The sequence below is a fragment of the Carassius carassius genome, chromosome 11 (assembly GCF_963082965.1).
Source record: "Carassius carassius chromosome 11, fCarCar2.1, whole genome shotgun sequence".
Classification (NCBI taxonomy): Eukaryota; Metazoa; Chordata; class Actinopteri; order Cypriniformes; family Cyprinidae; genus Carassius; species Carassius carassius.
Window position 1 is genome coordinate 3,833,791 of NC_081765.1, and position 27,462 is coordinate 3,861,252.

General features: G+C 36.6%; 1 protein-coding gene across 2 annotated transcripts in view; it reads left to right on the forward strand.

Annotated features, from left to right (window-relative positions):
• kalrna (kalirin RhoGEF kinase a) overlaps window positions 1-27,462 on the forward strand; it is a 278,413-nt gene that overhangs the window by 156,460 nt on the left and 94,491 nt on the right. For both annotated transcript variants that reach the window (XM_059561398.1, XM_059561397.1), the window contains exons 12-20: window positions 8,217-8,386; window positions 9,868-10,042; window positions 14,680-14,875; window positions 16,506-16,672; window positions 18,278-18,397; window positions 22,111-22,329; window positions 24,084-24,233; window positions 24,483-24,597; window positions 24,869-24,984. In XM_059561398.1, the coding sequence (XP_059417381.1) occupies window positions 8,217-8,386; window positions 9,868-10,042; window positions 14,680-14,875; window positions 16,506-16,672; window positions 18,278-18,397; window positions 22,111-22,329; window positions 24,084-24,233; window positions 24,483-24,597; window positions 24,869-24,984 (1,428 nt within the window). The remainder of the gene's footprint in view (window positions 1-8,216; window positions 8,387-9,867; window positions 10,043-14,679; window positions 14,876-16,505; window positions 16,673-18,277; window positions 18,398-22,110; window positions 22,330-24,083; window positions 24,234-24,482; window positions 24,598-24,868; window positions 24,985-27,462) is intronic.

Sequence of the window (27,462 nt, forward strand, 5' to 3'; positions counted from 1 at the left end):
TCGATATACAGCAGTAAAATGAATGACATTAGTGCTGAAAGGGTTATAGTAACACAGACGCAGTCCAAGGTTTGCACTGTAATGTCTATTTGATGGCTATCAGTGCTGTCTTATTTACATAAGAGTGTCACTAAATATCAGACATTTTGAAGACTAAGGAGAGGAAGTGGTCATGGTGAAACATCCAATGTGCTCTGTACAGGACATCCAGACTGTAAAAAAATAAATAATAAAAATAAAACTGTCATGTACAGTCTCAGAGAAATTCAATAAAATATTATTTCCTTATGTGTAGAGGCAGGGTCTCAGGAGACTTTGTAATACATGTGTTATTACCATGTAATAAATCAAATAGCTGTTGTTCTAGTACAGTGATACATATTTAAGACTCAGAGTTGCTCTTTAGCTGCTAACTATGTGGATTTTTCCCAACAGATTTCATTTCACAGCTGCAGTGACTGTGTGTGTGTGTGTGTGTGTGTGTGTGTGTGTGTGTGTGTTTGTGTGCTGAGAGTAAAAAGCACTACATTATGTGAGCTGAGACTAACATTGTTCTTGGCTAAAGGAACATTATCAGAAAGGCTATTCCAGAGTTTGGGAGCCAAATGCGAAAAAGCTCTACCTCCTCTAGTGGACTTTGCTATCCTATGTACTACCAAAAGTCCATCATTGTGTGACCTTAGGGAGCCTGATGGATTGTAGTGAGGTAGAAGACTAGTTAGAAGCTAACCCATTATGGGCCTTACAGTTGAGTAATAATATTGTCTAACTGATACGGAACATAATAGGTAGCCAGTGCAGAGACTGTAGAAGTGGGGTAATATGATCATATTTTCTTGACCTCTAGAACTCTAGCCGTTGGATTTTTTTTTTTTTTTCAAAGATGCAGGACAACCACCTAGCAGTGCATTGCAATAGTCCAGTCTAGAGGTCATGAATCCATGAACTAGCTCTTCTGTATCAGAAACAGGTAACATGTTTCTAAGATGGAAGCATGCTGTTTTTGTAATATGGGAATATGGTTTTCAATAAACAAGTTGCTGTCTAATATAACACCCAGATTTTTGACTGTAGAGGAAGTAACAGTACATCCGTCTAGTTCCAAATTGTAATCTACAAGATTCTGTGTACTGTTTTTAGAGCAATAAGTGGTATCTCTGTCTTGACCGAATTTAGTAGGACAAAATTATTGGTCATCCAATCTTTTACATTTTTAACACACTCTGTTGGCTTAGATAATTAAGAAGTTTTGTCTGGTCTCGTTGAGATATATAGTTGGGTATCATAAGCATAACAGTTTAAACTAATCCAGTATTTACTAATAATATTACCAAGGGGCAACATGTATATTGAAAATAGCAGAGGACATAGGAAAAATCCTTGTGGCACTCCATATTTTACTGGTGATAAATGAAATGACTCCCCATTTAAATAAACAAAGTGGTAGCGATTGGACAGGAAGGATCTAAATCATCTTACTAGTTACTATAAACCACAAGGATGTGTTTGAAACTAATGTAAAGAGAAATAGACTCCTGAAGTGGCATGTAGGCCGTGTTTATTTCTGTAAGGTCTTTGCTGTGTGGTTTTCATTTAATGTAGCCATTGTGTTTAGCCTTATCCTAATGTGGGCGATTTCCTGTATTGTAAAACGTTTCATATGTGTTGCTGTTCAGAGCTCTTGGGTATGATTAATATGAATAATATTCCTGTCTCAAGCCCCTGTTGGGGAAATCATCCATCATGAGTGTCATATCCTCGTGTAGAGCTGTTCTCCGCCTGCAACATGTTAAAGCTAAACATGAGCAGCCTCCTCACTGTAGATTTGGAAAATGCCTTATTCACTATTACAGGCTCTCGTACTGCATCTGGCAGAGCTGATATTTCCACGCCCATAGAGAACATGTAAGGGATTTATATCATTGGAATTCTATAGCATTCCTTATCAGCATTCCTTATCCAAGTCTTTATCAAGTAATCACAAAAGGTCATGGCAATTCATTGTTCAAAGGTGTAAACACTGTAAACAGGGATCTGTGTATATCAAACATGCCTGTGTGACTGATATTCCCTGGTAATGTTCAGAAACTTCATCCACCAACAAGATCTGCTCCGTGACTTCTATTCCTCCACAAGGAAGAGTGAAGATGTGCTTACAGAGACTTTAAATGCAGCTCAAAGATGACATACGTTTTTTGGCAGTGAACCACATTCGTGTGACTGCATCTTTTTGGTGTGTTTGCTGATTCTTGGTTGTTGACACAGAAGTTAGAAAACAAGATGCACACAAATCATCATGACAAAAGTTAACCATTCTCTCCTGCTCATATCTAATGCTGAATTTGTCCATGTTTTCCTATATATATATATATGTTTATATATATATATATATATATATATATATGCATATATATAATTCATTCATTTATTTATTGTTATTTTTTGTTTCTGGTTGCCAACTGAAAAAAATTAAATACAACACACATTGCTGAAATGCGTATGTTCATTTAATTGCATAACCAAATAACACATTGCCTCATGAAATTTTGTATGTTATGGGCATTGTTTGGAATTAAGTATAGGAATGTATTTATTTATTGAATTAATTAATTAATTAATATTATTATTGTTGCTCATCAAAACACCATTTATTTGACTAAAATACAGTAAAAACAGTAATATTGTGAAACATTACTGTCACTGTACTGTTGCTTTGTTGGAGTGTGGAGCATATGGAAGCAAATGGGTAGCAATATTAAATTTGGAATGTAATATGCAAAATGACAATGCAATATGTAAAATGGCAATGCATTTCTGTATTTACATTTACATTTTCCAATACATGTGTGCAACGTTTGGTGCAAAATTTAAATTAATTAAATTGAAGCCATAAACCGAAATGATCAAAACTTACATGGACCAACTGTCTTGTCCATGTTCTCTCACTTGAATCCTCTTGAGTTTTGAGTCTCTGACCTTCTGCAAGCCCCGCCTTGTTCACGCTCGGAATGCATTTTCAATGTGCACATTGAATTTTGCTACATTCATTGCAGGACATTGAATGAAAATGCAATCGTAAGTGTCTTCACTGTGGGTGTTAATGCAATAAAAAAAATAGCATTTGAATGATAATTTTGCCACAGTATTTGCTTGAACATGTTATACATATCTAATCATTTCTGTAATACATTTTCATTTTAATTTTGCAACTTATAAAGCGTTAAAATTAGTATTCATTTTACACATTAAAACTAGTGTATGAAATGGCAAATGAAAATTATGTAATTTAATTTTCATTTTCATTTTGCACCAAACGTGGCACAAATGTATTGGAAAATGTAAATGTAAATACAGAAATGCATTGCCATTTTACATATTGCATTCCAAATTGAATATTGCTACCCATATGCTTCCATAGGAGCAAAGGAGTGAGGAAACTTCAGATAATTTTACCAATTTTTACCCTCTGAGGTGTAAGGGGGTTTTAGGGCCCTGGAGAAGTTTTGTCATGCCCTGATGTGTGTTTTTTTCAGTTGCTTATAAACATCTAAATGGCTAAAGTCTCATATCACTGTAATCAACATAAACTGGGCTATAATCAGAGATGTATAAAGTACTAGAGACCCAGACTTGAGTAAAAGTACAAGTGCTCTATCAAAAAAGTTTTAAGCTTTAAGCACCACACTTAAGTAGAAGTGCTAAAGTATTCAACATTTTTTGTACTTAAGTATTGCAAGTAGTCTATTTTAAAATTTACTACTCAAGTACTGAAAGTAAAAGTACAAGTATTGTGTTATGTAGTTATTAAAGAAAGTAGTCAAAAGTTTGAACATGTTGTTTTTATCGTATCAAATGATTAAAACAGATTAAAGGGTTAGTTCGCCCAATTTGCAAAATTATGTCCTTAATAACTTACCCTCATGTTGTTTCAAACCCGTAAGACCTCCGTTTATTTTTGGAACACAGTTTAAGATAGTTTAGATTTAACGTTAGTCCGAGAGCTCTCAGTCCCTCCATTGAAGCTGTATGTACAGTATACTGTCCATGTCCAGAAAGGTAAGAAAAACATCATGTGACATCAGAGGGTCAGTTAGAGTTTTTTGAAGCATCGAAAATACATTTTGGTCCAAAAATAGAAAAACTAAGACTTTATTCAGCATTGTCTTCTCTTCTGTGTCTGTTGTGAGAGAGTTCAAAACAAAGCAGTTTGTGATATCCGGTTCAACAACGAATCACTCAGTGTAACCGGATCTTTTTGAAACAGTTCACCAAATCGAACTGAATCATTTTAAACGGTTCGCTGTTTCCAATACGCATTAATCCACAAATGACTTAAGCTGTTAGCTTGTTTAATGTGGCTGACACACCCTCTGAGTTAAAACAAACCAATATCCCGGAGTAATTCATTTACTCAAACAGTACACTGACTGAACTGCTGTGAAGAGAGAACTGAAGATGAACACCGACCCGAGCCAGATAACGAACAACAGACTGACTCGTTCACGAGTCAAGAACCATTTCTGTCAGACGTGTCCGATTCGATTCGTGCTAATGTTATGAGCCCAGGTAAACCGAGGGCTTGCAGTCATCGCCAATGACGCCATTATGTCGGGCGCAAAAGAACCGTTTTCTTCAACCGGTTTATTGAATCGAACTGTCAGAAAGAACTACTGATGCAACTGGTTCTTGACTCGTGAACGAGTCATTATCTGGCTCGGCTCGGTGTTCATCTCTCTCTTCACAGCAGTTCAGTCAGCACGCACAGTCTTCTTAATCGCTTGATTCGCTCAATGATGTGCCAACTTCATCAAACCTGCCATCTACAGTTCTGGCAGTGGTAATGTGGGTTTGTAAAGGAATGATTCGTAACATTTTTATAATTGTAACGAGTAACGATGCAGCACATAAAAAAATATCGGAGTAAAAGTATTAAACTCATCGAAAATATGTACTGAAGTAAAAGTGGAAGTAGGAGAAAAAAATAATACTCTATTAAAGTACAGATACCGCCTTTTAGTACTTAAGTACAGTAGTGAAGTAGTTCTACTTCGTTACTATACATCTCTGGCTATAATAATAATAATAATAATAATGTGAGCTTCATGTAAGTACATGATTGTGTTTTTGAGAAAACAATGTTTATGCATGGTTAGTGAAAAACAAAAAATTGTAAATCCATTGAATAAGGCCATAAAACACATACAGGACATTGGTTCCCGGAACTTTTGAGAACTGGATCTTGACGCCTAGAATTTTTCCTTCTAAATTATGTGAAAATCTTCTTGTTTACTCACTCACAGAAAACAATATTTTGATTAAAATTTTCTAAGATACCTTTTGTGTAGAAAGGGTCTATGCGAGAGGGCGTGAACTAAAGTGCATTATTTTGTGATTTACACCTGAGAAGACAAAGGCCTGCATAATGACCTGCATAATGAGCCATTCAGTCAGGTTTGTGACTAAGAGGGAAGAGTTACAAGAAAGAATGTGAGGACAAAATGTATATATTTTTATGTTTGTAGTTTATTTAGAATATATTTAATTATCCCACAAAATAATTTAATATACACTTGCGAGTGCAGTTAAACAGTTTATTAGGAACAATCAAAGCTGACTTTCAAAGCTAAATTTTTCGCATCATTACTCCAGTCACACACTGATTTTCTACAAAGAAAAAATTAAAAAATACTATTGTTATTATGAATAATGTTGAAGAGAGCTGAGAATATTTTTTCAGAATTTTTTCTTTTTTTTTTTTTTTTTGATAAATTGAAGGAACAGCATTGTTTGTTACATTTTCTTACATTTACATTTATTTGTTACATTTATATTATTTACCTCAAGCTTTCGAATGGTATAGTGTATATTGTTATTGAAACTTCATAATGTTTCACTTGATTATAAATTAAGTCAGGAATTATAGTTTGGAAAAAGTCTAACTAGTAAAATGTGTACACCTTATGTGAAAACTAGTATAAATATATAAATAAATAAAAAGAGACTTACTCATGTTTATGATCTCTGCTGAATAAAGCACTTCATTCTTTTAACTGAGAAAATCCAAAACTCAAGTCCTGAGGTAATCCACATCACATTTTCTTAGTGTGAATTATGTCTTATTTCTCTCAGCGCAAAGCAAGCAGTAAAATAATAATAAAAAAAAAACCTTGAAGAATAGTCTCACTGCTTCGTTTTCCCGCTGCTCTCTGTGCTGGATTCAGATACTGGGAAGCACTTACGAGGAACTGACACTGGAGGGTGCTCTGGAGTAGCAAGCACAGCAAGATGCTTTCGAGGAGCTGGCACTGGAGCGAACTCAGGAGCAGGAGTCAATACTGGAGTGAGCTTTGGTGCTCTGGAACGGACGGCCTTCTCCTCCTTAGATTCCCTCCTCCTTAGAGTTAAAGGCATGGTCGGCGGTCTTGACATTGGAGCAACCAGCGGGCTTAAGAATGCCGGGGGACAGGGCCGAGCCACAACTTCCATGCCATGGGGTTAAAATCAGGAAAACAAAATATTAAAAAAAAAATGAAAAACAAACATGGGGAGAAGGGGCACCTTTTGCTATTTGTTGGTCTGGAATTCTGCCACTGTACTGCTGCTGTGTAGGAGGGAGGGAGTGAATGAACAGTGCTCTCTTCCACCCTAAATACACATGGCCGAAGTGCACTTGAGCAAGGCACTGAACCCCCAGTTGCTCCCCGGGCGCTAGATCTATAGCTGTCCACTGCTCCAGGGGTGTGTTCACTTCTCACTGCTGTGTGTGCGCACTTGGATGGGTTAAATACAGGGCACCAATTCCGAGTATGGGCTACCATACTTGGCAAATGTCACGACTTTCACTTTCAATATACCGTATTTTCTGGACTATAAGTCGCACTTTTTTCATAGTTTGGCTGGTCCTGCGACTTATAGTCAGGTGCGACTTATTTATCAAAATTAATTTGACATGAACCGAGAGAAATGATCTAACAGAAAACATTACCGTCTACAGCGGCGAGAGGGCGCTCTATGCTGCCAGAGATGCTGCTCAGTGCTCCTGCAGTCTACACTAAGCAGCATATAGCGCCCTCTTACGGCTGTAGACGGTAATGTTTTCTCCTGGTTCTTGGGTCTAAATAAATGCGACTTATAGTTCGGTGCGACTTATATATGTTTTTTTCCTCGTCATGACGTGTTTTTGGACTGATGCGACTTCTACTCAGATGCGACTTATAGTCCGAAAAATACGGTATGTTAAAGTGTAGTTTATTCCTCTGATGCAAAGCTGAATTTTCAGCATCAATACTCCAGTGTTCAGTGTCACATGATCCTTCAGAAATCATTATTGTATGCTGGTTTGCTGCTCAAGAAACATTATGTATCATTAAAAATATTGAGAAAAGTTTTTACAGATTATTATTTCTTTATTTATATATTTATTTATTTATTTATTTATTTAGTTTGTTTGTTTCTTGGAAACCATGATAGACTAATATTAAAATATTTTGGGTAAGTAAGCAAGGATCTGTAAATTTTTTATAAATCTAAATATTTAGAATGTTTAAAAAGGCTTTGGTTTCAAATAAATGCAGTCTATTTCAGCAAAAACTATTTCTAACATTAATAAGAATAAGAAACATTATTAAAAGTTAAGCAAAAATAAAAACTGATAATAATGGAGCACCATATAATAAAATATTAGCATGTTGGAATTATTTCTGAAGGATCAATCCAGCAACCTTGCTCTACTGACCTGGAAGGCACTTCAGGTTTGGGGGGATTTTGTTGACTTTTAATGAATGTAGTATAATGTGTGTACTGTTTAATCTTTTAGACTGAAATGTTAAAAATGGAAGCAGCATGAGAAATGAGAGCGTACATTTACATCTGCTTTTTCTAATATTGGATTCAGGACAGATTACTGTTAGATGAGCATTATAATCCATGCAGAAAGGTCACTCCATCTGTGTCAGTAGAGGAGTTTAAAAACTTTTTTTTTTAGGTATTTGCAGGAGTAAGTGTTTTTCTGTGCTTGTATTAGGGCCAGGTTTTGCTCCGTTGTGCATAATAAATGTTGATAGTAAAACAACTTAATAAAATACCAATAATATCTCAATCAAAAAGTAAAAGTGCTGGAAGGTTTAGAAATTATATCATATTTAAGCGGAATATCATGAGGAAATACTGAATGTCTACACATCTATGTTCATGTTGTGATACTGTTCATGTTTCAGTTGTGGACTTGGATGGAGGACCTTCAGAAGGAGCTTCTGGAAGAAGTTTGTTCTGATTCGGTGGATTCGGTTCAGGAGCTGATCAAACAGTTTCAGCAGCAGCAGACGGCCACGCTGGAAGCCACACTCAATGTCATTAAAGAGGGAGAAGACCTTATGCAACAACTCCGGTATCACTCACAAATTTACACACTTACAAAAAACTTTTACAAATCTCAAAAATGCTGCATAACAGGTATTTACATATTTCCCAAAACAGACAAAATAACTTAATTTACACAAATTGTCCTGTTCAAATGTTTACGTACATGTTCCATTGATATGTAAACTTTTACAAACTTGGAAAAGAAACACACTCAGTTTTAAAGGGTTAGTACACCTAAAAATTAAAATTAGCCCATAAACTACTCACCTGCAAGTAATCCTAGGTGTATTTGACTTTCTTCTTTCAGACGAATCAAGTCAGAATTATATACTGTATACAATTTTATTTTACGCTGTTTAATGACACTTAGCGGGTGTTGCAATGCTTCAGTCCAAAAGAAGTGTAATACTGTCAACTTAAAATAAAGTGTAATCCAAGTTTTATGACCTTTTTTTTATTTAAGCGACATAATTAAGCAGAGTTTGCAAGGGATTTGTGATTATACTTGTAGGGACTTTCCATTCACAGTAATATTTCTGAATATATTTGAAGCTTGCTACTCAGATGCCATCATCTTTGATTTATGGGTGGTCCGGTCCATTACTGGAGGCACCTGAGCCATAAAGGGCAAAAAAATCACTGGTCATCAGTAACACTTAGTTTTAAGGACAAATTCTCATTATGAACTAGTTGCATGTTACAAGCATATTGGCTGTTTATTAGTACTTATAAAGCACATATCTGCATGACTAATATTTCATATCCCTTAATCCTATTCCATACCTAAACCTAACAACTATCTTATTAACATTAATAAGCAACAAATTAGGAGCTTATTAAGGAAATATTCATATTCATTATTATATAATGAAATCTTAGTGAATTCTATATTGCTTATAAAACAAATCCTCAGACTGAACAGCAGCTTTTGAATTGCTGTTGAGAAATATTACTTGATGCTGTAGTTTCAGTAAGAGCTTAGTGAACTGTCCTCACAAGCAAAACATTGAGCCCCTTAAAATAACTACAAAAAGTGTGTTTACAGTAAATATGCTTAAAATTGAAATCTAAGGAAAATATGGCTCAATGTAACATGTTGGTAGAAATGCCTATGAACTTAACAGATATGTCCTTGCAGTAAAATTAGATTATGTTCTTACATTGCAAGTGTGCAGCATCATGAAGAAGTGTTAAAATATATGCATCACTTAACACTGTTTTGAAAGTATAGCCATAACACTAAAACATTACATGTGATACTGATGTGATGTGAATATACTGGTGTGACAGAGTCATTTAACAAAGCCATCTGTGTAAAGTTATTATGTGTTTCCAGTTTAATTTTACAAACTAAAGAACGAGGCTGTATTATTTTGTGTTTTACGGACTGTCATACATATGTTTATAAGCATTAAGTTGTATTTTACCCAGCAAATTTCTTTAGTATAACTGAATTGTAGATTATCCAAACCCATACACTTAAACCATTAGTTGTGTGTCACACAGAGATTCAGCAATGAGCAGTAATAAGATGCCTCACACGAGCTCTATCGCTCACATCGAAGGCGTCCTACAGCAGCTGGAGGAGGCACAGGGCCAGATGGAGGAGCTCTTCCATGAGAGGAAGATCAAACTCGACATCTTCCTGCAACTGCGCATCTTTGAGCAGTACACTATTGAGGTGAAGTGTGTATGCCTTCTAGATTAGTTTATTTGAAATCATTGTTAATCAGACATGTGTTACAACTAGAACTAAAGCTTCTGGCTCTGAGATGAACAAATATATATATATATATATATATATATATATATATATATATATATATATATATATATATTCAGAGCATTTGAAGAAGCAAATAAAATGCTTCTCCCATAAAGCATTGTGAATAAATAAATTGACACTATTGACAATATAAATGTAAAATATTATTCATTTAAAGCCATAAAATGCTCAAAAATAAACAAATATACACTGTAAAAAGAATTGTACATTTACGGTAGCAACATTTTAGGTTTTACGGTGTAACTTAAGTGTACAGTTAAATACTGCAATTTCATTAACTGTTATAATGTTAATATAACGACCTATTGAAGTAATTAAATCTGTTTTGTACCTTTGTAATACACTGATAACCAGCAAATGCAGGTGGTGATGAGAAAGTCACAAGCAGCTTTTAAATAATAACATATATAGAAGGTGCACCGTGTCATTCACACAAACACTAAACACCATCACGGTAACACACATGAAACTGAAATAATGCTATAAACATTAATATTAATATATTAATATAATGCTATTTTACACCTAATTTACAAAACTGATAAGTTGAAACTATGAAGAAACATAGTTATTAAAAAAAATTAAAAAATAAATAAAAACATCAAATTTGATCCTTTTCATCTTTTTCACTTCCAAAACTAAGGTAAAATACTAAGGTAAAATTGCATGTAATGCCTAATAAAGTTTTTCACCGTATATAGTAGGGGGATTTACCATTAATCATTTAACAGGTTGTTGCTGTAGCATTATTACAGTATTTTGCCATTAAATTCACGGTAATTCTTTACAGTGTATTTTGAGTAGTTTGAGAGACTGACACTTTAAAAAAAAATCTACTTGCATATAATATATCAATGAAATATAAGGCGACCTAAAGAGAGACACTTTCATGATAATGTTTCTTAACACATTTAAGTTCCCTTATCAAAAAGTGACATAGAAACACCCCCAGGTTTCTTTGTCTTCAAGGACCGCATTGTGTGTGTGTGTGTGTTAGAACGAGCGAATAAGTAAATAAATAGGAAGAAAAAAGGAGGGAAAAAATAATAAAACACTTTGTTGCACTAAAATATTAAAATAGAAAAAAGAAAAGAAAGAGATGACAGAATCAAATAAGAGATGCTTGCCTCCGTATCAGAGGCTCATCTCAGAGGATGATCCTCATAGATTCTGTTTTGAGTGTTTGGGGGAAGAGCACGCTGCCCTCGGGCTCGAGGGAGAATGTGAGCACTGTGATTTATTGTCTATAAAAGTGCTTCGCGCGCAGCTAGCGTTTTTCAAAAATTACAATCCAGCTGCCTCTCCCCCGTTAAAATCCTGGGGATTGCGTGTCGATCTGACAGAGGCAAGTGGGATGACTCCGCCCTTTCTGTTGCGCTCTCGCCAAATCATGATTAAAATTAGATGACAGATCCCTCCACTTTTTTCGGCGATCTCCACAATGAACAGGTACGGTCGTGGAGTAAGCCATACGGCTTCTTTGTCCCGTTTCTTTGTGCCATCGACGTCGATTTATTCAACTATCGTCGATGCAAAGGCAAAGGGCTATATGATGATGCCCCAGGTGGAAGAGATACTTGCGGGCTATTCTCCCCTGGGACTTCATTGTCCCTTAAAAAGCCTATGCTCACCACCAAGCCATGCAGAATTAAATCCTCGCTGATGGGGAAAGTTTTTCAGGCTGAGGGTCAGGCTGGTGCTGCCCTGCACACCATGGCGGTTCTGCAGGCGTACCAGGCTGACCTGCTAAAAGACTTGAGCACAGGTGGGTCCATCGATGAAGAGGCATTTTTAGAACTTCGCAGCGCCACAGATCTGTCTCTTTGTGCGACTAAGCAGACGGCCCCTGCCATCGGCCATTCTATGGCTGCTCTGGTCTCAACGAAGAGACATCTGTGGCTGAACGTCGCTACTTACTTTTAAGGAGGCGAAAAGCTATGAGGAAGCGTTTGTGAGGTTCCTCCTCCGCCGTGCTTAAGCATTGGGACTGTCGGCAACCCAGTCCCGACCAAGTTCGGTTTCTCTGAGACGAGAAGCCCAGAAGGAGAGTGTTGCAAGTTGTGGCCCCCCCATCGAAAAGAATGGGGAGCGGCTCGCCGTACTTGTTAGCCCACCTCTAAGAGACCGGCCCTGCAGAGCATCATCTCTGACAAAAAGGTGCTTAAACTTCCAACAGAGAATATAGACTCCTGATACCCTCAAGGGCCCATTGTATTATCTCTGCTGCCACTGGTGCTTCAGGGAGCAGCAGCCTCCAGCAAAATGTTAAATACTCGGTTGCCTCCTGCCTCATTTCAAGGCACCAGGCATCTAACGTCCCCCCAACATAACGAAGTGTCAAATTAGTGCACCTTTCAGAGAAGCTGGCAGCATGGAAGCTACTGCCAAATATCTCCCCATGGGTAGAAAGGACTGTAGCGAAAGGCTACAGGATTCAGTAAGGCACATGCCCTAGTACTCTCAGAACCTACATGGCCTACATTATTTCGGCTTGCCATGTTTTGATTGACGAGGTTTCTGTAGGAAAGCACCCTCTAGTCATCCGCTTCATTCGTGGGGCTAAGCGGTTGAGGCCACCCACTAGAGCTATGGTCCCTTTATGGGATTTAGCCGTAGTGCTCAAAGGACTGGATGTCACCTCTTTCAAACCACTTCGTTCCCATTAGCACTAATGAGCGCAGCATCGAGAGTAGCTTTTGATACTTGACTGTAACCCTTGTAGTCGCTTTGGGTTGTAAATTGAAATTAACTCAAATGATATATAGGGAATTTTAATAATTAATCAGGAATATGATATATATATATATATATATATATATATATATATATATATATATATATATATATATATATATATATATATATATATATATATACATCATATGACAGTTACATTAAAATTATTGAAGATGAAAAATAGGTCAATTGTATATATCAATAACTCATTACAAGGCACTGTAATTTACTCATTAATATGTCAATATTCCATTCTTCATATCAATTATAGTGATATCTTTTACTGTGAATTACTGTAAATCAAACTTATCAACTTTCAATAGTTATCACTTCTTATAATTCCAGGAAAAAATAGTCTCTGGCCATGAAACCATTCTCCTGTCCTTATGAAATTTCGGTTACTGAAAAGTAACGAGCTTTGTTGCTTAAGATCAAACATTTCATTGACTCGTGATGTGAGCATTTTAGACAGAAGCAATCATGAATATATATTGGGATTTAATAATTGAACTAATAATACATCAAACTACAAATCACACAGAGTAAATATGCGTACGACAATACAGACAGTAAACTAATACAAGACATAACGGAATCCAAATGAGGAAGAGAGAGAGAGAGAGAGAGAGAATGAGTGAGAGAGAATGAGAGAGAAATAGGCAAGATCACAGAATAATCTCACAGTAAGGCAAAACCACAGACAGTAACCTTATGAAAGACAACAAGGAATCAGATCGACAACCTTGCAGCATTTAAATCTCTCTAGAAAATAATACTTACCTGTGGTCTCTTTGTGACTCGCATGACGAGCATGCGTGTGTCGTTCCTTTGGAGCTGGGCGTGTTCTCTCGTGCGAATATGAGGATAAACTTACTAAAGAAAAGAAAAGAAAAACGGAGATGAATGCTTCCTTAAGGAGCCATGAGAACAGGCTGGTCCTTCAGGGGTAGGGTTACAAACTCATGACTCTATTTGAGAACATTAATTCCAAAAACATTTCCAATTTACAAGTCAGCGAATTATAATCCTTGCATAACAGGATTAACCATTTTATGCAACACACAAACCTATCAAAATACATCTTAGTAATAAAATGATGAAGGTAAAGAACATTTGTGTGTGGGTGTGTATTTGTGTATGTGAATGGGTGTATGGTTGTGTTGTGGAATGTGTTTCATTTCTCCTTTGAGGCTGCTCACGTGACTGGAATTTATCACTCCAGAGTGTCGTGAACAATTTAAATCCAGCCAGGCTGGCACCAGGCCAGTCATCTAGCTTAGAGAGAGAGATTGGTTTAATATGCCTGAATTCAAAAGCTAAAGCTTTGGGTTTGCATTGTTTTAGATTCAACGAACCGTGATTCATTTGTTCAGAAACAATGAATCAATGAACTGCTCATCCGTTACACCCTGTTCCCTGATAAAGCAGGAACAAGATGCTGTGCCTCAATGCCGCACTGTAAACGTGTCCGGACATCCTTTCAGACAAATATTAACCTAACTGTTTCTGTGTCACGTCTATTTAAAACCTTCAGGTGCGTGTAATATGTGACGTCACCTACCGAGGTTATTTAAGCCAATTCTTGGCGTGTTTGACACATGTGCTTCACAACCGGTCAAACAAAGAATGTTCTCATTAGCACTATTGAGCGCAGCATCTCGTTCCTGCTTTTTCAGGGAACAGGGTTACAGTCAAGTAACCCGAGGCATGCACCTTTAAAAAGTAAACTTTAATGTAATAATGTCAAATAAAATGTTTTATTGCACAGGTGATATTCTGTCCCTCCTGTCCTGCAGGTAACGGCGGAATTAGATGCATGGAATGAGGACCTGGTTGGTCAGGTCAGCGAGTTTACCGCAGAGGAACCCAGTCTGGCTGAACAGAGACTCCAGCGGCACGTGGAGAGAAAATTGGCCATGAACAACATGACCTATGAGGTCATGCAGCAGGGTCAAGACCTGCATCAATACATCATGGAGGTCCAGGCTTCAGGTGAGAGAGTGTTTGAGAAGAGTACAGGTCCTTTCACACTTATTAGCATTAACTCAATAGTGCAAGTTGTTGTACTGTTGGTACTCTCAGGCTCTCACCCACAGCCCATTCAATCATCACCCGATGTATATGTTGCACACAAAAATAAGCAGGGGCTGGATTCAGGAACATCTTCTTAAGGAAATATATATATATATATATATATATATATATATATATATATATATATATATATATATATATATATATATATATATATATATATATATATATATATATATATATACATAGCTATATGTATATAAGATGTTTATTAACATATTAAAAAGCAATATAAAAACTGGGCTAATACAAATGCCAATAGGTCTTGAAAACAGGTCAACCCATGACAGGACAAAACAAGAAACAGAAATAAAACCAGCAAACACAACCAAGAAGATTATCAGGCAATCGATGCTTCACTATATATATATATATATATATATAATGTAAATAAAAACGTTTATTTTGCAAGAGATTAATCGCGATTAATTATTTGCCTGCACTAATATATACATAAATCATGTACATGATTTTGATAACAATTTTTAGGAATTTTATTAGATTGGTAGTAGTAGTAGTAATTGGAATTATAATAATAATCATAATAAACATTTGTTTGTATAGCACTTTTTATACATAAATCGCAACTCATAAACATTTTCATACATAAAATGCAAGTGCTGCACAAGCATAAAATGAAATGAAAATACAATCAGACATTTATATAATATATATATATATATATAATTTTTTATCATTTTATTATTTTACTATTATTTATTATTCTTTTATTTTTTATTATTATTATTTTTTTTATGGCTTAAAATCATCCTAAACTCTCGGATGGGAATTTATCATTTCAAGATGTTAAGAGAGCAAAGACTTAAAGGATTTAAATTGACGTGAATTGGTTGTGAAATTGTGCGCATTCATTTACACACGTTCACACCTCCTGAGTATTAGGTTTAGGCGTGGAACATCATGCTTATGTTTAACCTACAAATCATTCGCTTTCGTTGATCATCCAAATTCATACAACATCACACACTCGTGCAGTACTTTGATCTGATCAGAGAAATAGACAAAGAGAAGAGAGATACAGAGGGATAAAGGTATAGAGAGAGGAGAGCCACACAGAGGAAGTGTCACATGGTGCTCACTAATGATGCTCAGTACAGCTTTCATTGCAATATAAAGAACTGTTACACAGAAGTTAGACCACATGTAACCCCTCTCTTCAACTGTGTCTGTCTTTAACTCACATTTCATTTGATCTCTGCTTTTAACTGTCTCTGTTTGTTTGTTTGTTTACTTGTACGGCATTTATGCACATGTGACAATTCATTCATTCTCTGGTCCACTTGATTCTGACCGATCAATTACAGCATGCAGTGGTCAAAAAAATTTTTAATAATGATGTATATGTATAAACTAAACTGTATAATTGACCTTCGTCAAGAGGTTTTGCTGAGAACACTGGATTCGACTAGTTGCCATGCTTCCACCCAGTGGCAGTGAGTAAACGTGTACTTTCAGTATAGGTACTAAGGATTCTGTGGAAATGTGTGTGTTTGTGTGTTATATGCAGGTATTGAGTTGACTGGTGAGAAGGAGGTGGATCTGGCCACTCAAGTTCAGGAGCTGTTGGAGTTTCTAAATGAAAAACAGCATGAGCTGGACTTGAGCGCTGAACACACACAGAAGCGCCTGGAACAGTGTGCACAGCTACGCCACCTACAGGCTGAGGTTAAACAGGTAACACACACACACACACACACAGAGAACATAGTGGCTCATCACATCCAGACTGAGATGCTTAGAAAGAAGACAGGAATCATACAGTCAGTGTCTTCTATAGCAGCCTGCATCTGTCTGTTTGTTTATCTGTCTATCTGCTCATCCATCTCAGGGCCAAAAGTGAAACTTTATCAGTGAAAAACTCTTCCTGCTGCTTGGATAATCAAAGTTATATTTATTGTTCTGTTTTCCTCATATTTGCAGTGTAGTCTTAAGATAAAATTCAGGCAGGTGTTAGCTGTTCAGAGCCACAGCTGAAATTATTATCTAAAGATATATTCCATTTAGCATACTGTCCATACTCCGTACTATATACCTGAAATATGTGTCTCAGATAAGGGAGACTCCTGAAAAGTGAATTTTTGGTGGTACTCCAGGACCAGAGGAAAAACAATTACATAGTATACAAAGCTATGCTTAATGTAAAACTACTACAGTAATTCTTAAATGTATGAATGTAGATGTTAAGTAATAAAGTTTTTTTTTCTTTAAGTAATGATCACTTAAATGATCACTTGAATGCTCATCAGTTGCATTTATTTGATTTAAAATGAATAAATAATAAAATAAATAATTATTATGCATTTAAATAATTGGTTTTTATTGTGATATGTTTTACAGTTAAATTTATTCCAATTATGGTAAAGCTTAATTGGTGCTCAAGAATTTATGTATTCATTTATATATAACACTATTTGAAACCATGATATATTTGTATAATTCTTTAATGAATAGAAAGTAAAAAAATAAAATAAAATAAACAAAAAACTTTTTTTATTTTTATTGTTTTATTAAAAATCTTGATTGTCACTTTTTATCAATTTAATCTGCCGCTGCTAAATAAACAAATAAATAATCTTACTGACCCCAAACAGTAGTGTAGTTGTGTTTTCCCTTTACCCACAATGCCACAAGTCTTTCAGAGGACTCACCCTATAGTGGATCCATTTGTCAAAAATGACAAAGTATTGGTTGTCTAGAGCCACTCATCTGCTCTTCTGTCTCTCAGGCTCTTGATGCATCGCAGTGCATCGCAGGGCCAGAGTGCTGTCCCCAGAGATGCCCCTAACATGTTTCCCACTACATGAGCGCTAATGGAGAGAAATGAGAGAGTTATGAATTCTGCTCAGTCTCATCAGGATATCACTGCACACTGACCGTGTCATATTCAGATCAGACCGACAGCTATTCCAGTGTAATATAATGCAGATGATTCAACCTAACCTTACCCAACATTTATTTCTGAGAACACTTAAAACAGATGATGAGATTAGATAGATAGATAGATAGATAGATAGATAGATAGATAGATAGATAGATAGATAGATAGATAGATAGATAGATAGATAGATAGATAGATAGATAGATAGATAGATAGATGGATAGATAGATAGATAGATAGATAGATAGATAGATAGATAGATAGATAGATAGATAGATAGATAGATAGATAGATAGAATTGCAAACTAATACATTTTCATTTTATTGTAATTAATACTGCATGCAGTTAAATGTACAAAAACAGTTCTGAAGTTGTGTTTGTTGTATTGTGTGTTGTTAAGGTTTTGAGTTGGATTCGTAATGGTGAGTCTATGCTGGATGCCAGTATGGTGAACGCAAGTTCCCTGTCAGAGGCCGAACAACTACAGAGAGAACATGAGCAGTTCCAGCTCGCGATAGAGGTAAACACACACACACACACACGTTTGTTTTTGTGAAAAGTGGGGACATCCCATAGACAGAGGTGGGTAGAGTACCCAAAAACTGTACTCAAGTAAAAGTAAAAGTACTTCTAGAAATATTTACTCAAGTAAAAGTAAAAGTACTAGTCTTGAATAGTTACTTGAGTAAGAGTAAAAGAGTATCGGATAAAAAATTAGTATGTATGTAAAATGTGTGTTATGTATGTGTGTATAAATATATATATATTTCATCAGCCTTTACTCCAGTCTTCAGTGTCACATAATCCTTCAGAATTCATTCAAATATGTTGATTTACCATCAGTGGTGTTCTTTTTTTATCTTTCTATGCATCAAATAATCCTAAACAAAATATCACAGGTTCCAAAAAAAATATTGAGCAGCAAAACGGTATCCAGCACTGGGAATAAATCAATATATTAGATTTATATTTTGAAGGATCATAACTCTGAAAACTGGAGTAACGGCTGATGAAAATTCGGTGTTGCATCCCAAAGTAAATTATATTTTAAAGTATGTATTATATATGTATAAATAACCTCTGACACAGAGAAGAGAGAAAACTCCTCACATGACCACTAAGTTACCGAACATCTGAACATAACGAACCAAATGCACATTGACGGATCTTCTTCTGTCTGCTCGCAGAAGTATATTTCTGCAAGCGTAAATATTGTGGAAATATCATAATTAATTGTGTCTAGGCATATGGGGGTCGTCATGTGACACACAGCAGCCACAACAGCATATTGGCAAATTATTATTAAGCATTATATATATATATATATATTTTTTTTTTTTATTAGAAACATTCCCAGATGCATGAACTATATAATGAAATATCTTGATTCTCACATTTCATAGATTGTTATTAATGATAATATGCAATGTTCAAAGTAGCCTAATTATATAATTTATTATAAAACCCTGTCTGTTTACTGAAGTAACAGATATAGGTGTCATGCCATAACATATTTTTAATATTGCTGACTTTATATTAAATGTGAATTTAACATTGAAAGTTAATGTGATATAAATATTGCTACTAATCTTTCATTGTTCAGAAAGAGAGCAAATAACATTTACATTATTAAAGATCATTTTCACTGACAGTCTAGAGTTCAATCACTCTCAGAAACTCCCATTAAAATCACTAAACCTGTTAACACTGTGAAATCAATATCTTATTTGTAGATTCGTACACACACATCTGCACTTTGTTGTTTCTGACGAGAGAATTCGCCAGAAAGAGGTATTCAGTCAGTGAGCGAGTGAAGGAAGCACCGGCATTTCAGCGATGACTCATCGGAACACCTCTGATTGGCCAATGCTTTAATAAGCTCAACAGAATCTTGTGTGATTGGTTATAATGTGCAGTGCTGTAAAAAGGCATCTATCTCTGGCTCAGCGCCAGCAAGTGATCTCAGATCTGAATTTAGCAGCTAATGATATGACTCACTGAGTTCTCACGCCGGTGTGATTGTATCAAATATAGAAAATATTAATCGGCTATTTTTTTTCGTCTTTTGGAAGCTGCATTCAACTTGGTTCCCTTCTGTTATAAGCTATATGTTCAACAAACTAATGTCACAGTGGTATCGTGCACTGTAATCATGTAGCCCAAGTTATTACCTGTTGACCAGTAGACAGCACACACGGTGTTCATCTAATAAAGATATAAATGTTACAACTCTGAGTGAACTGCTTCAGACGCTCAGCGCGTGCGGCAGGGAACTGAACGAATCAAGCAAACTGATTCAAGAACCAATTCACTCGTTTGCCTACTGGTTTGATCAAGCCTTTGAACAGAATTGACTCAAAATAATGAATCATTCGCGAATGAGCATCGTTCATTGCCCAGAGAAAAGTAGACGGCGCGTTTGGAATAAACTGAAGCATTTATAACATTTATTGCATTAAGATAAAGTAACGAGAGGAGCGTCGCCCACAGTAACGAAGTGAAAGTACAGTTTTTTTCCCCAAAATTTACTCAAGTAAGAGTAAAAAGGACCCATCTTTAAATATAGTCCAAAAGTATTAGTTACCCAAAAAAAATTACTCAAGTAAATGTAACGAAGTTAATGTAACGAAGTAAATGTAACGAAGTAAATGTAACTCATTACTACCCATCTCTGCCTATAGGCGTAATGGTTTTTATACTGTACAAACTGTATATTCTCTGGCCCTACACCAACCCTACACCTAACCCTCACAGGAAACTTTGTGCATTTTTACTTTCTCAAAAAACTCATTCTGTATGATTTATAAGCGTTTTGAAAAATGGGGACATGGGTTATGTCCTCATAAGTCACCCTCTTCTTGTAATACCTGCGTCATACCCATGTCATTATACAGAGTTGTGTCCTGATATGTCACAAAAACAAGAGCACACACACAGGCTCTGTCCCTCATTGTCTCTGTTTCTCTCTGTACATTCTGAACATTTTTGTATAACTTTAATCTGTAAGACATCTATAGTAACATTGCTTCAGCCCTGACCTTTACACAAATGAATGAAATAAAGTAAGTACATTCCCCCACTTCTCTTTCTCTCTATTTCAATCTCTCTTTTTTTTCTTTTTCTTTTAAGGGAATATATTTTTCTTATTTTTCTTATAAGGGGATATAAAGGAAAAGAAAACCAGGAGTAGTTTGATGTCCAATCTAGTCATACTCAAACTTGCACTAAAAATCCCTCGTCAGTCCACAAGGACCATTTATGGAGTCTGAAATGTTCAGAAAGCACATTCACATTTACATATCAACATCTATCAACATAAAAAGTTGATAATTTCACATCTCCTCTGCTCTCGCTTCACTATTAGTCAAAACCCTTCCGTCTCTGTGCTCTCAGCATACAGTTTAACACTGAGTGATGTATGGAAGTGATGTATAGAAGTGATTACTCCCAGAAAGTTCCGAAACAGATCCAACAGGAATCGTTCATTCATAAAATTTCACACAGGGATCATAACATTGTCCTGAAGGATTTATGACCCACAGACAGTCTAGAGCTGCTCTGCTGTGTTTACTGCAATTCACTGCTTTTTCTTTTGAGAGCGCTGTGTAAACTTGGCGATACAGGGCCAGATTTTGCCAAATAATGTTCACTATCAGCACAGATATTTGTATTTTTTGTCCCAGGCAAACAAAGCAAAGGAATGAATCATGTTTTCTGCTATCAGTCTGTATCTCTCAGTACAGTAGTCATGTAATTTATTTCAGGATTTGGCATTGGTCTCTTTTTCCTGCTTTGGACGAGGTTCTACCTGCTCAACTTTGCTAGTAAATGTCCGTATCTAACTATTAAAGTTAGATTTATTATTTCCTTCATCATGACAATGCCAGCAGACAGAACACAGGCCGGCCTGTGACTGTAGGAAACCTAAAGCTGTCAGAGGTGTCAAATGATCTACTCTAATTTTAATTATCTTCCTCTTTTAATGCTTGTAATTTAAGACTGTATCAAATTAAAAAGTATCCTCCTTTTTGCAGAACGTGAAATTATTGGCTGTGTTCAGAATGGAACACCAGCATAGTGATCCCTACATGCTGCACACTATGTAGCTGCACACTGTCTAATAGTCTAAAAATAGCTTGGTGTTGTGATTTATAAATTGATAACTATGCTACATCGTTATCGCATGTCCTCACTATGTTATAGCTATCATCTCCCTCTTTTCTCTCCCTGCAGTCTCTGTTCCATGCTAACTCTCTTCAGAAGACCCATCAGAGCGCACTACAGGTGCAGCAGAAGGCCGAGATCATGTTACAGGCCAGACACTTTGATCCTGAGGCAATCCGCAGCTGTGCTGAGAAGGTGGCAGTACACTGGCAGCAGCTCATGCTGAAGATGGAAGACAGACTGAAGCTGGTTAACGCCTCTGTAGCCTTCTACAAGACATCTGAACAGGTGCTGAGAAACAGCAATCAGTCCACTTCACCATGACTGCTACAACCCTAGAAGACTTACTACAAGATGGTCAAGTGTCCCAAGATTAGTTTCAGTAGCACGTTACAAATGTAAAAAAAAAAAAAAAAGTGTGCTTATGTTGAATGTGTAAAAAATTGCCAGGAATTTACAGGATTAAAGAGTATTATGTTACTATAAATTACTGTAGTCAGAAATTTACTAATAAATCAATGCATTTTCTTACAATTGACTGTCAATGAACAGCAGAATGATGCTAACATCACAGGGAATTTACTGATCTTGTTTCACTGTGAATTCACATTTTAAAGTGGTCTTTAACTGTGCCACTGTGAGAAATGTAGTCATTCACCACTGTAATTGTGTTGAAGTCATCATACTGGTAATTAGTGTTTAGCATTAGTTTGGGCTCTATGACCTTGTCTATTCATTTTAAAAATTCAAATGTGTGACAAATGAAAACATTTGTCAAAATGATGACAAGCTAGAATATGAAATAAGCTTATTGCCTGACTTTAAGCTATCACTTTTATTAGCATTAACCATGAAGATTGATCAATAACTTGAGAAACGTCTTTGAAAAATGTGGCATCAATACTCAACATATAAAACACAACAGTGGTAACACTCGACAAGTAAAAACAATGGTTACAACATAAACCGACATTACAAAATAAACTAACAACAGAAACTGCTAAAAGGGAACCCTAAACTATTTCAGTGGAACGAATAAAACCCTCTACAGCATGATCTATTTGTGCTGCATTGCATGCTGGGTGCCTTAATAGTACATATGCAGTGTAGAAACAAAGTATTATGCTGTTTGTTTATTTATAGATTTTTAACAGTGTACTTCAAACTAAATCCATACTAAAACACACGTAAAGTACTTTATTATAATTTTAACTGTAGCATTTTTTTAAATATTATTTTTAAACCTATAAACTTATAATATATTTTACCTGTACTAAATTGCAACTTCATCATTATCATTATATGACATGTAATAGCACACATATATATATATAAACATGACATACTAGTTAAGTTGCATTAGATTATTTTAGTTTACCTGACCATATTTGAAAGACAATGTAATTATAAAGTTACAGAATATAAATCTACTAGTGAATCCTAAAAGCTTTTCAGTGAAGTTCAAATTATTTAATTTATAATTCATTTTAATTCTAATGCATTTTAATTTAACAGAAAAAGCATACAATTACTAAATGTCAGAAACTTTAAATTCAGTTTGCACTTAAGTATATTCCTTTAAAAGAGAATAATTTTTCATACTAAGTACTAAGTATGCTAAAGTGTACATCCAAGGGCTGGTGGAAGTTTTGCTAGTTATTCACTGTTGACTATGAGATGCAAAGTGCTCTCCATCAAGGGGGCACTTTTATAGATCAAAACTCCTCCATTAAACAACAACCATTATGTCTGGTCTGAAAAATTATGTCATAGTGTTATTATACAAGATACATTTTTAATTGAAGTTATTATTAAAAATGTATTATAAAACTTTAAACAAAACAAAGAGTTAAATAAATATATAAAATCTAAATGATTTAATTACTAATAACACAATTTGATAAATGTTAAATTGGAAATACACCATGACAAGAAAATGATTATTTATATCCATAATATTTGACCAGCTAGTGACACGCCAGTGACAGCTGGTTCCCGAACCCTGCGTTATGCTAACTGTCATACGAATGGCTTGTTCACAGGTGTGCAGCGTGCTGGAGAGTCTGGAGCAGGAGTACCGCAGAGACGAGGACTGGTGTGGAGCTCATGATAAACGGGGATCTTCAACAGAGATGGATCATGTGCTGTCGCTCATCAGCAAACACCTGGAGCAGAAAGAGGCTTTTCTCAAGGTCACTACTGAACAGCATCAGTCAGCACAGATCAAGTTACCAACTTCATGTTGGAATAACAGTCACAAAAGTGTCTCCTGGATCTTAGAGAGGAGCAGACACTCTAAGCAGACATTTGGTCATCATTTTTTTTTTTTTTTTTTTTTTTTACACAGCTAATGTGAAGAATCCGTAGATCAAATACCATGACAAATACATCTAGCCCAAGTGTTTGACTGTGTGCATGTGAGGGTCTGCTGTGTTTTTCAGGCATGTACTCTGGCCAGGAGAAATGCTGAGGTTTTTCTGAAATACATCCATCGGAATAACGTCAGCTCTCAGGGATCGTCTAGCAACACGCGCGGCCCTGAGCAACAGGTCAAAGGTTAGAGCTTCAAAGCTAATTATAGCAGAATCTGATAACGGTGTGTCCATCTTTTCATATTTTCAGCATTTCTTAGCTTCTCTCTCACAAAACATGCTTTGTTAATCCAGTCATTCATTAATTCATGTTAAGAAGTAGTTGTTGTTGTTGTTGTTGTTGTTGTTGTGTGTGTGTGTGTGTGTGTGTGTGTGTGTGTGTGTGTGTGTCTGTGTGTGTGTGTGTGTGTGTGTGTGTGTGTGTGTGTGTGTGTGTGTGTGTGGTGTTTAAACAGCCATCCTGAATGAACTGCTACAGAGGGAAAACAGAGTTCTGCATTTCTGGACCATGAAGAAGCGACGTTTGGATCAGTGTCAGCAGTATTTGGTGTTTGAACGCAGCGCCAAACAGGTGAAAACACTGATCTACACTTCTCTCTCTCTCTCTATGTGTGTGTGTGTGTGTGTGCGTGTGTGTGTGTGTGTGAATGTGTGTGTGTGTGTGTGTGTGTGTGTGTGTGTGTGTGTGTGTGTGTGTGTGTGTGTGTGCACTCTTGTTGTTTGTGTTGCATTTGTATTTTATGATGTAAGAATTCTCAGTAGAAATCTGACAGTAAAACAATTCTCCAAAACCAAAATCTGTAAATAGAACTGTCAATCAGTTAACATAATTCACATTGCAAATCTATCACTGACAGTCCACAACAAATTCATTCTTGTACAGAAAGCACATTCTTGTATTCTGTCCTAAAATCATTTTTAATAATTGGTCACATGTGTTAGCATAGTACAGAGCTGTTTTTTCTTTGACTTGTACAATAAATGCTCTGTTTTTAAGATTGTGAGGAACAAAGTGTCACTGTGTCAAATTAAGTAGTTCAGTTTTAAGTCTTGAGACCTCTGCTTTCTTTTTTCGTTTTTTTGTGCTCCGTCTAGCGGTTTGTATGTCAACTCAGAATTAGCTAAAAAATATGCTTTATTTTATATTTTATATTCTATTTCACTCTTGAAATATTAAGTTGCTTTAATTTAGCATTTTTTATTATTAGTGTACCAAATTATCACATTAAAAACTATGGAGAATATAGATTTGATTACTTTTGATTTTACCATTTAAATTATTTAATTGAGATATTTATTTAGCTTCTTAAGATGTTTCAAATAATGTAAAAAAATCTTTAAAAAGAATAGTGTAACAGCTCATATAGTGAAAAAAAAATAATTTTCATATGTATTTTGAAATATATTTTTAAATATAAAAAATGCTAAACAATTTTTTTTTGCCTTTTTATTATTTATTTTTATTTAATTGAATTTATTTATTGTATTTATTTTTGAAAATATATGTTACGGATCACTCGGGAGGCTGAGGAGTAACAGACAGAATGGTTTATTGAACAGACACAAGCAGAGGAGCAGGTAGTGTAGGGTGGAGGGAGGGATAGATCCGTGCAGGCTGGGTGAAGACGTCAGAGGAGGAAGGTGAACCACACACACGCACACTGGGGATCTGGATCTTCGGAGAATCGCTGGAGAGAGGTAAGTAGAAGAAGAGTTAGTCCTTAGAGTTAGCATACAGGTAAGACCTTGTCGTGAACGAGACCGGATATCGATTAAGTGCGTTTGTGTGAGTGTGGTTTTTATGGTGCTGAGGTGATTGGGTGTTGATGAGGATCAAGTGGATGTGCTTAGTATTCCGGTGAGGGCGTGCGTAGTGATTGCGTGGAGGTGGAACCTGGCGTGTTTGTAACAGTACCCCCCTCCCCATGGCCCACTCCTGAGGGCCGAGGACCCCGACGACGTGGTGGATGTCCTCTTCCCCTGGGAGCTGGTCGGTCAGGATGATTGGAGTGGAAGGTGTCGAGTAAGTTAGGATCCAGGATGTCGTTGCGTGGGACCCAGGAACATTCCTCTGGACCGTATCCTTCCCAGTCAACTAGATATTCCAGTTGTCCACCACGCCGCCGGGAGCGTCCCAGACCCTCTCGCTCTCCCGGAACCAGTAGTCGATGGCGGGGACATCCGAGGGTTCACCTGACCAGGGGAATAGAGGTGGTTGGTAGCCGAGTACGCACTGGAATGGAGTGAGTCCGGTGGTAGGTTGACGAAGGGAGTTTTGTGCGTACTCGGCCCACCCAAGGAACTGGTTCCAGGAGTTCTGGTGGCCGTGACAGAAGGTACGGAGGAAGCGTCCAATCTCCTGAACCTTCCTCTCCGTCTGCCCATTTGACTGGGGATGGTACCCGGAGGACAGGCTGATGGCCACACCTAGGAGCGAGTGAAAAGCCTTCCATACCCGGGAGATGAACTGGGGGCCTCGGTCCGAGACGATATCCTCTGGGATGCCAAAGTACCTGAAGACATGATTAAATAACAGTTCAGCCGTTTCCATGGCCGTGGGCAGACCCTTCAAAGGAAGAAGATGCTAGGATTTAGAAAATCTATCCACTATGACAAGAATGCAGGTATTGTTATCTGAAGGAGGAAGATCGGTTATGAAGTCCACCCCTAGGTGTGACCACGGGCGATTGGGAACGGGCAGAGGATGGAGCTTGCCTGATGGAAGAAAGCGAGGGCTTTTGGATATGGCGCAGCTTGTACATTCATTCACGTACCTCCTGACATCCGAGGTCATGTTGGGCCACCAGAAGCATTTCTTTCAGCAACGAGAGAGTTTCATTGACCCCCGGGTGACCAGTGCCAAGCGATGTGTGAGCGGAGTGTATGAGTGGAGTGCGCCGTGTCCTGGGAATATACTGACGTTCCGGTGGGCAACCCGGCGGGGTGTTGGTGGTAGGCTCGGTAGGAGGAAAGGTATCAGCGGACCAGGTAATAGGAGAGACGATGACTCTTTCTGGAAGAATGATTTCCGGAGTTTCGGGATTCTCTT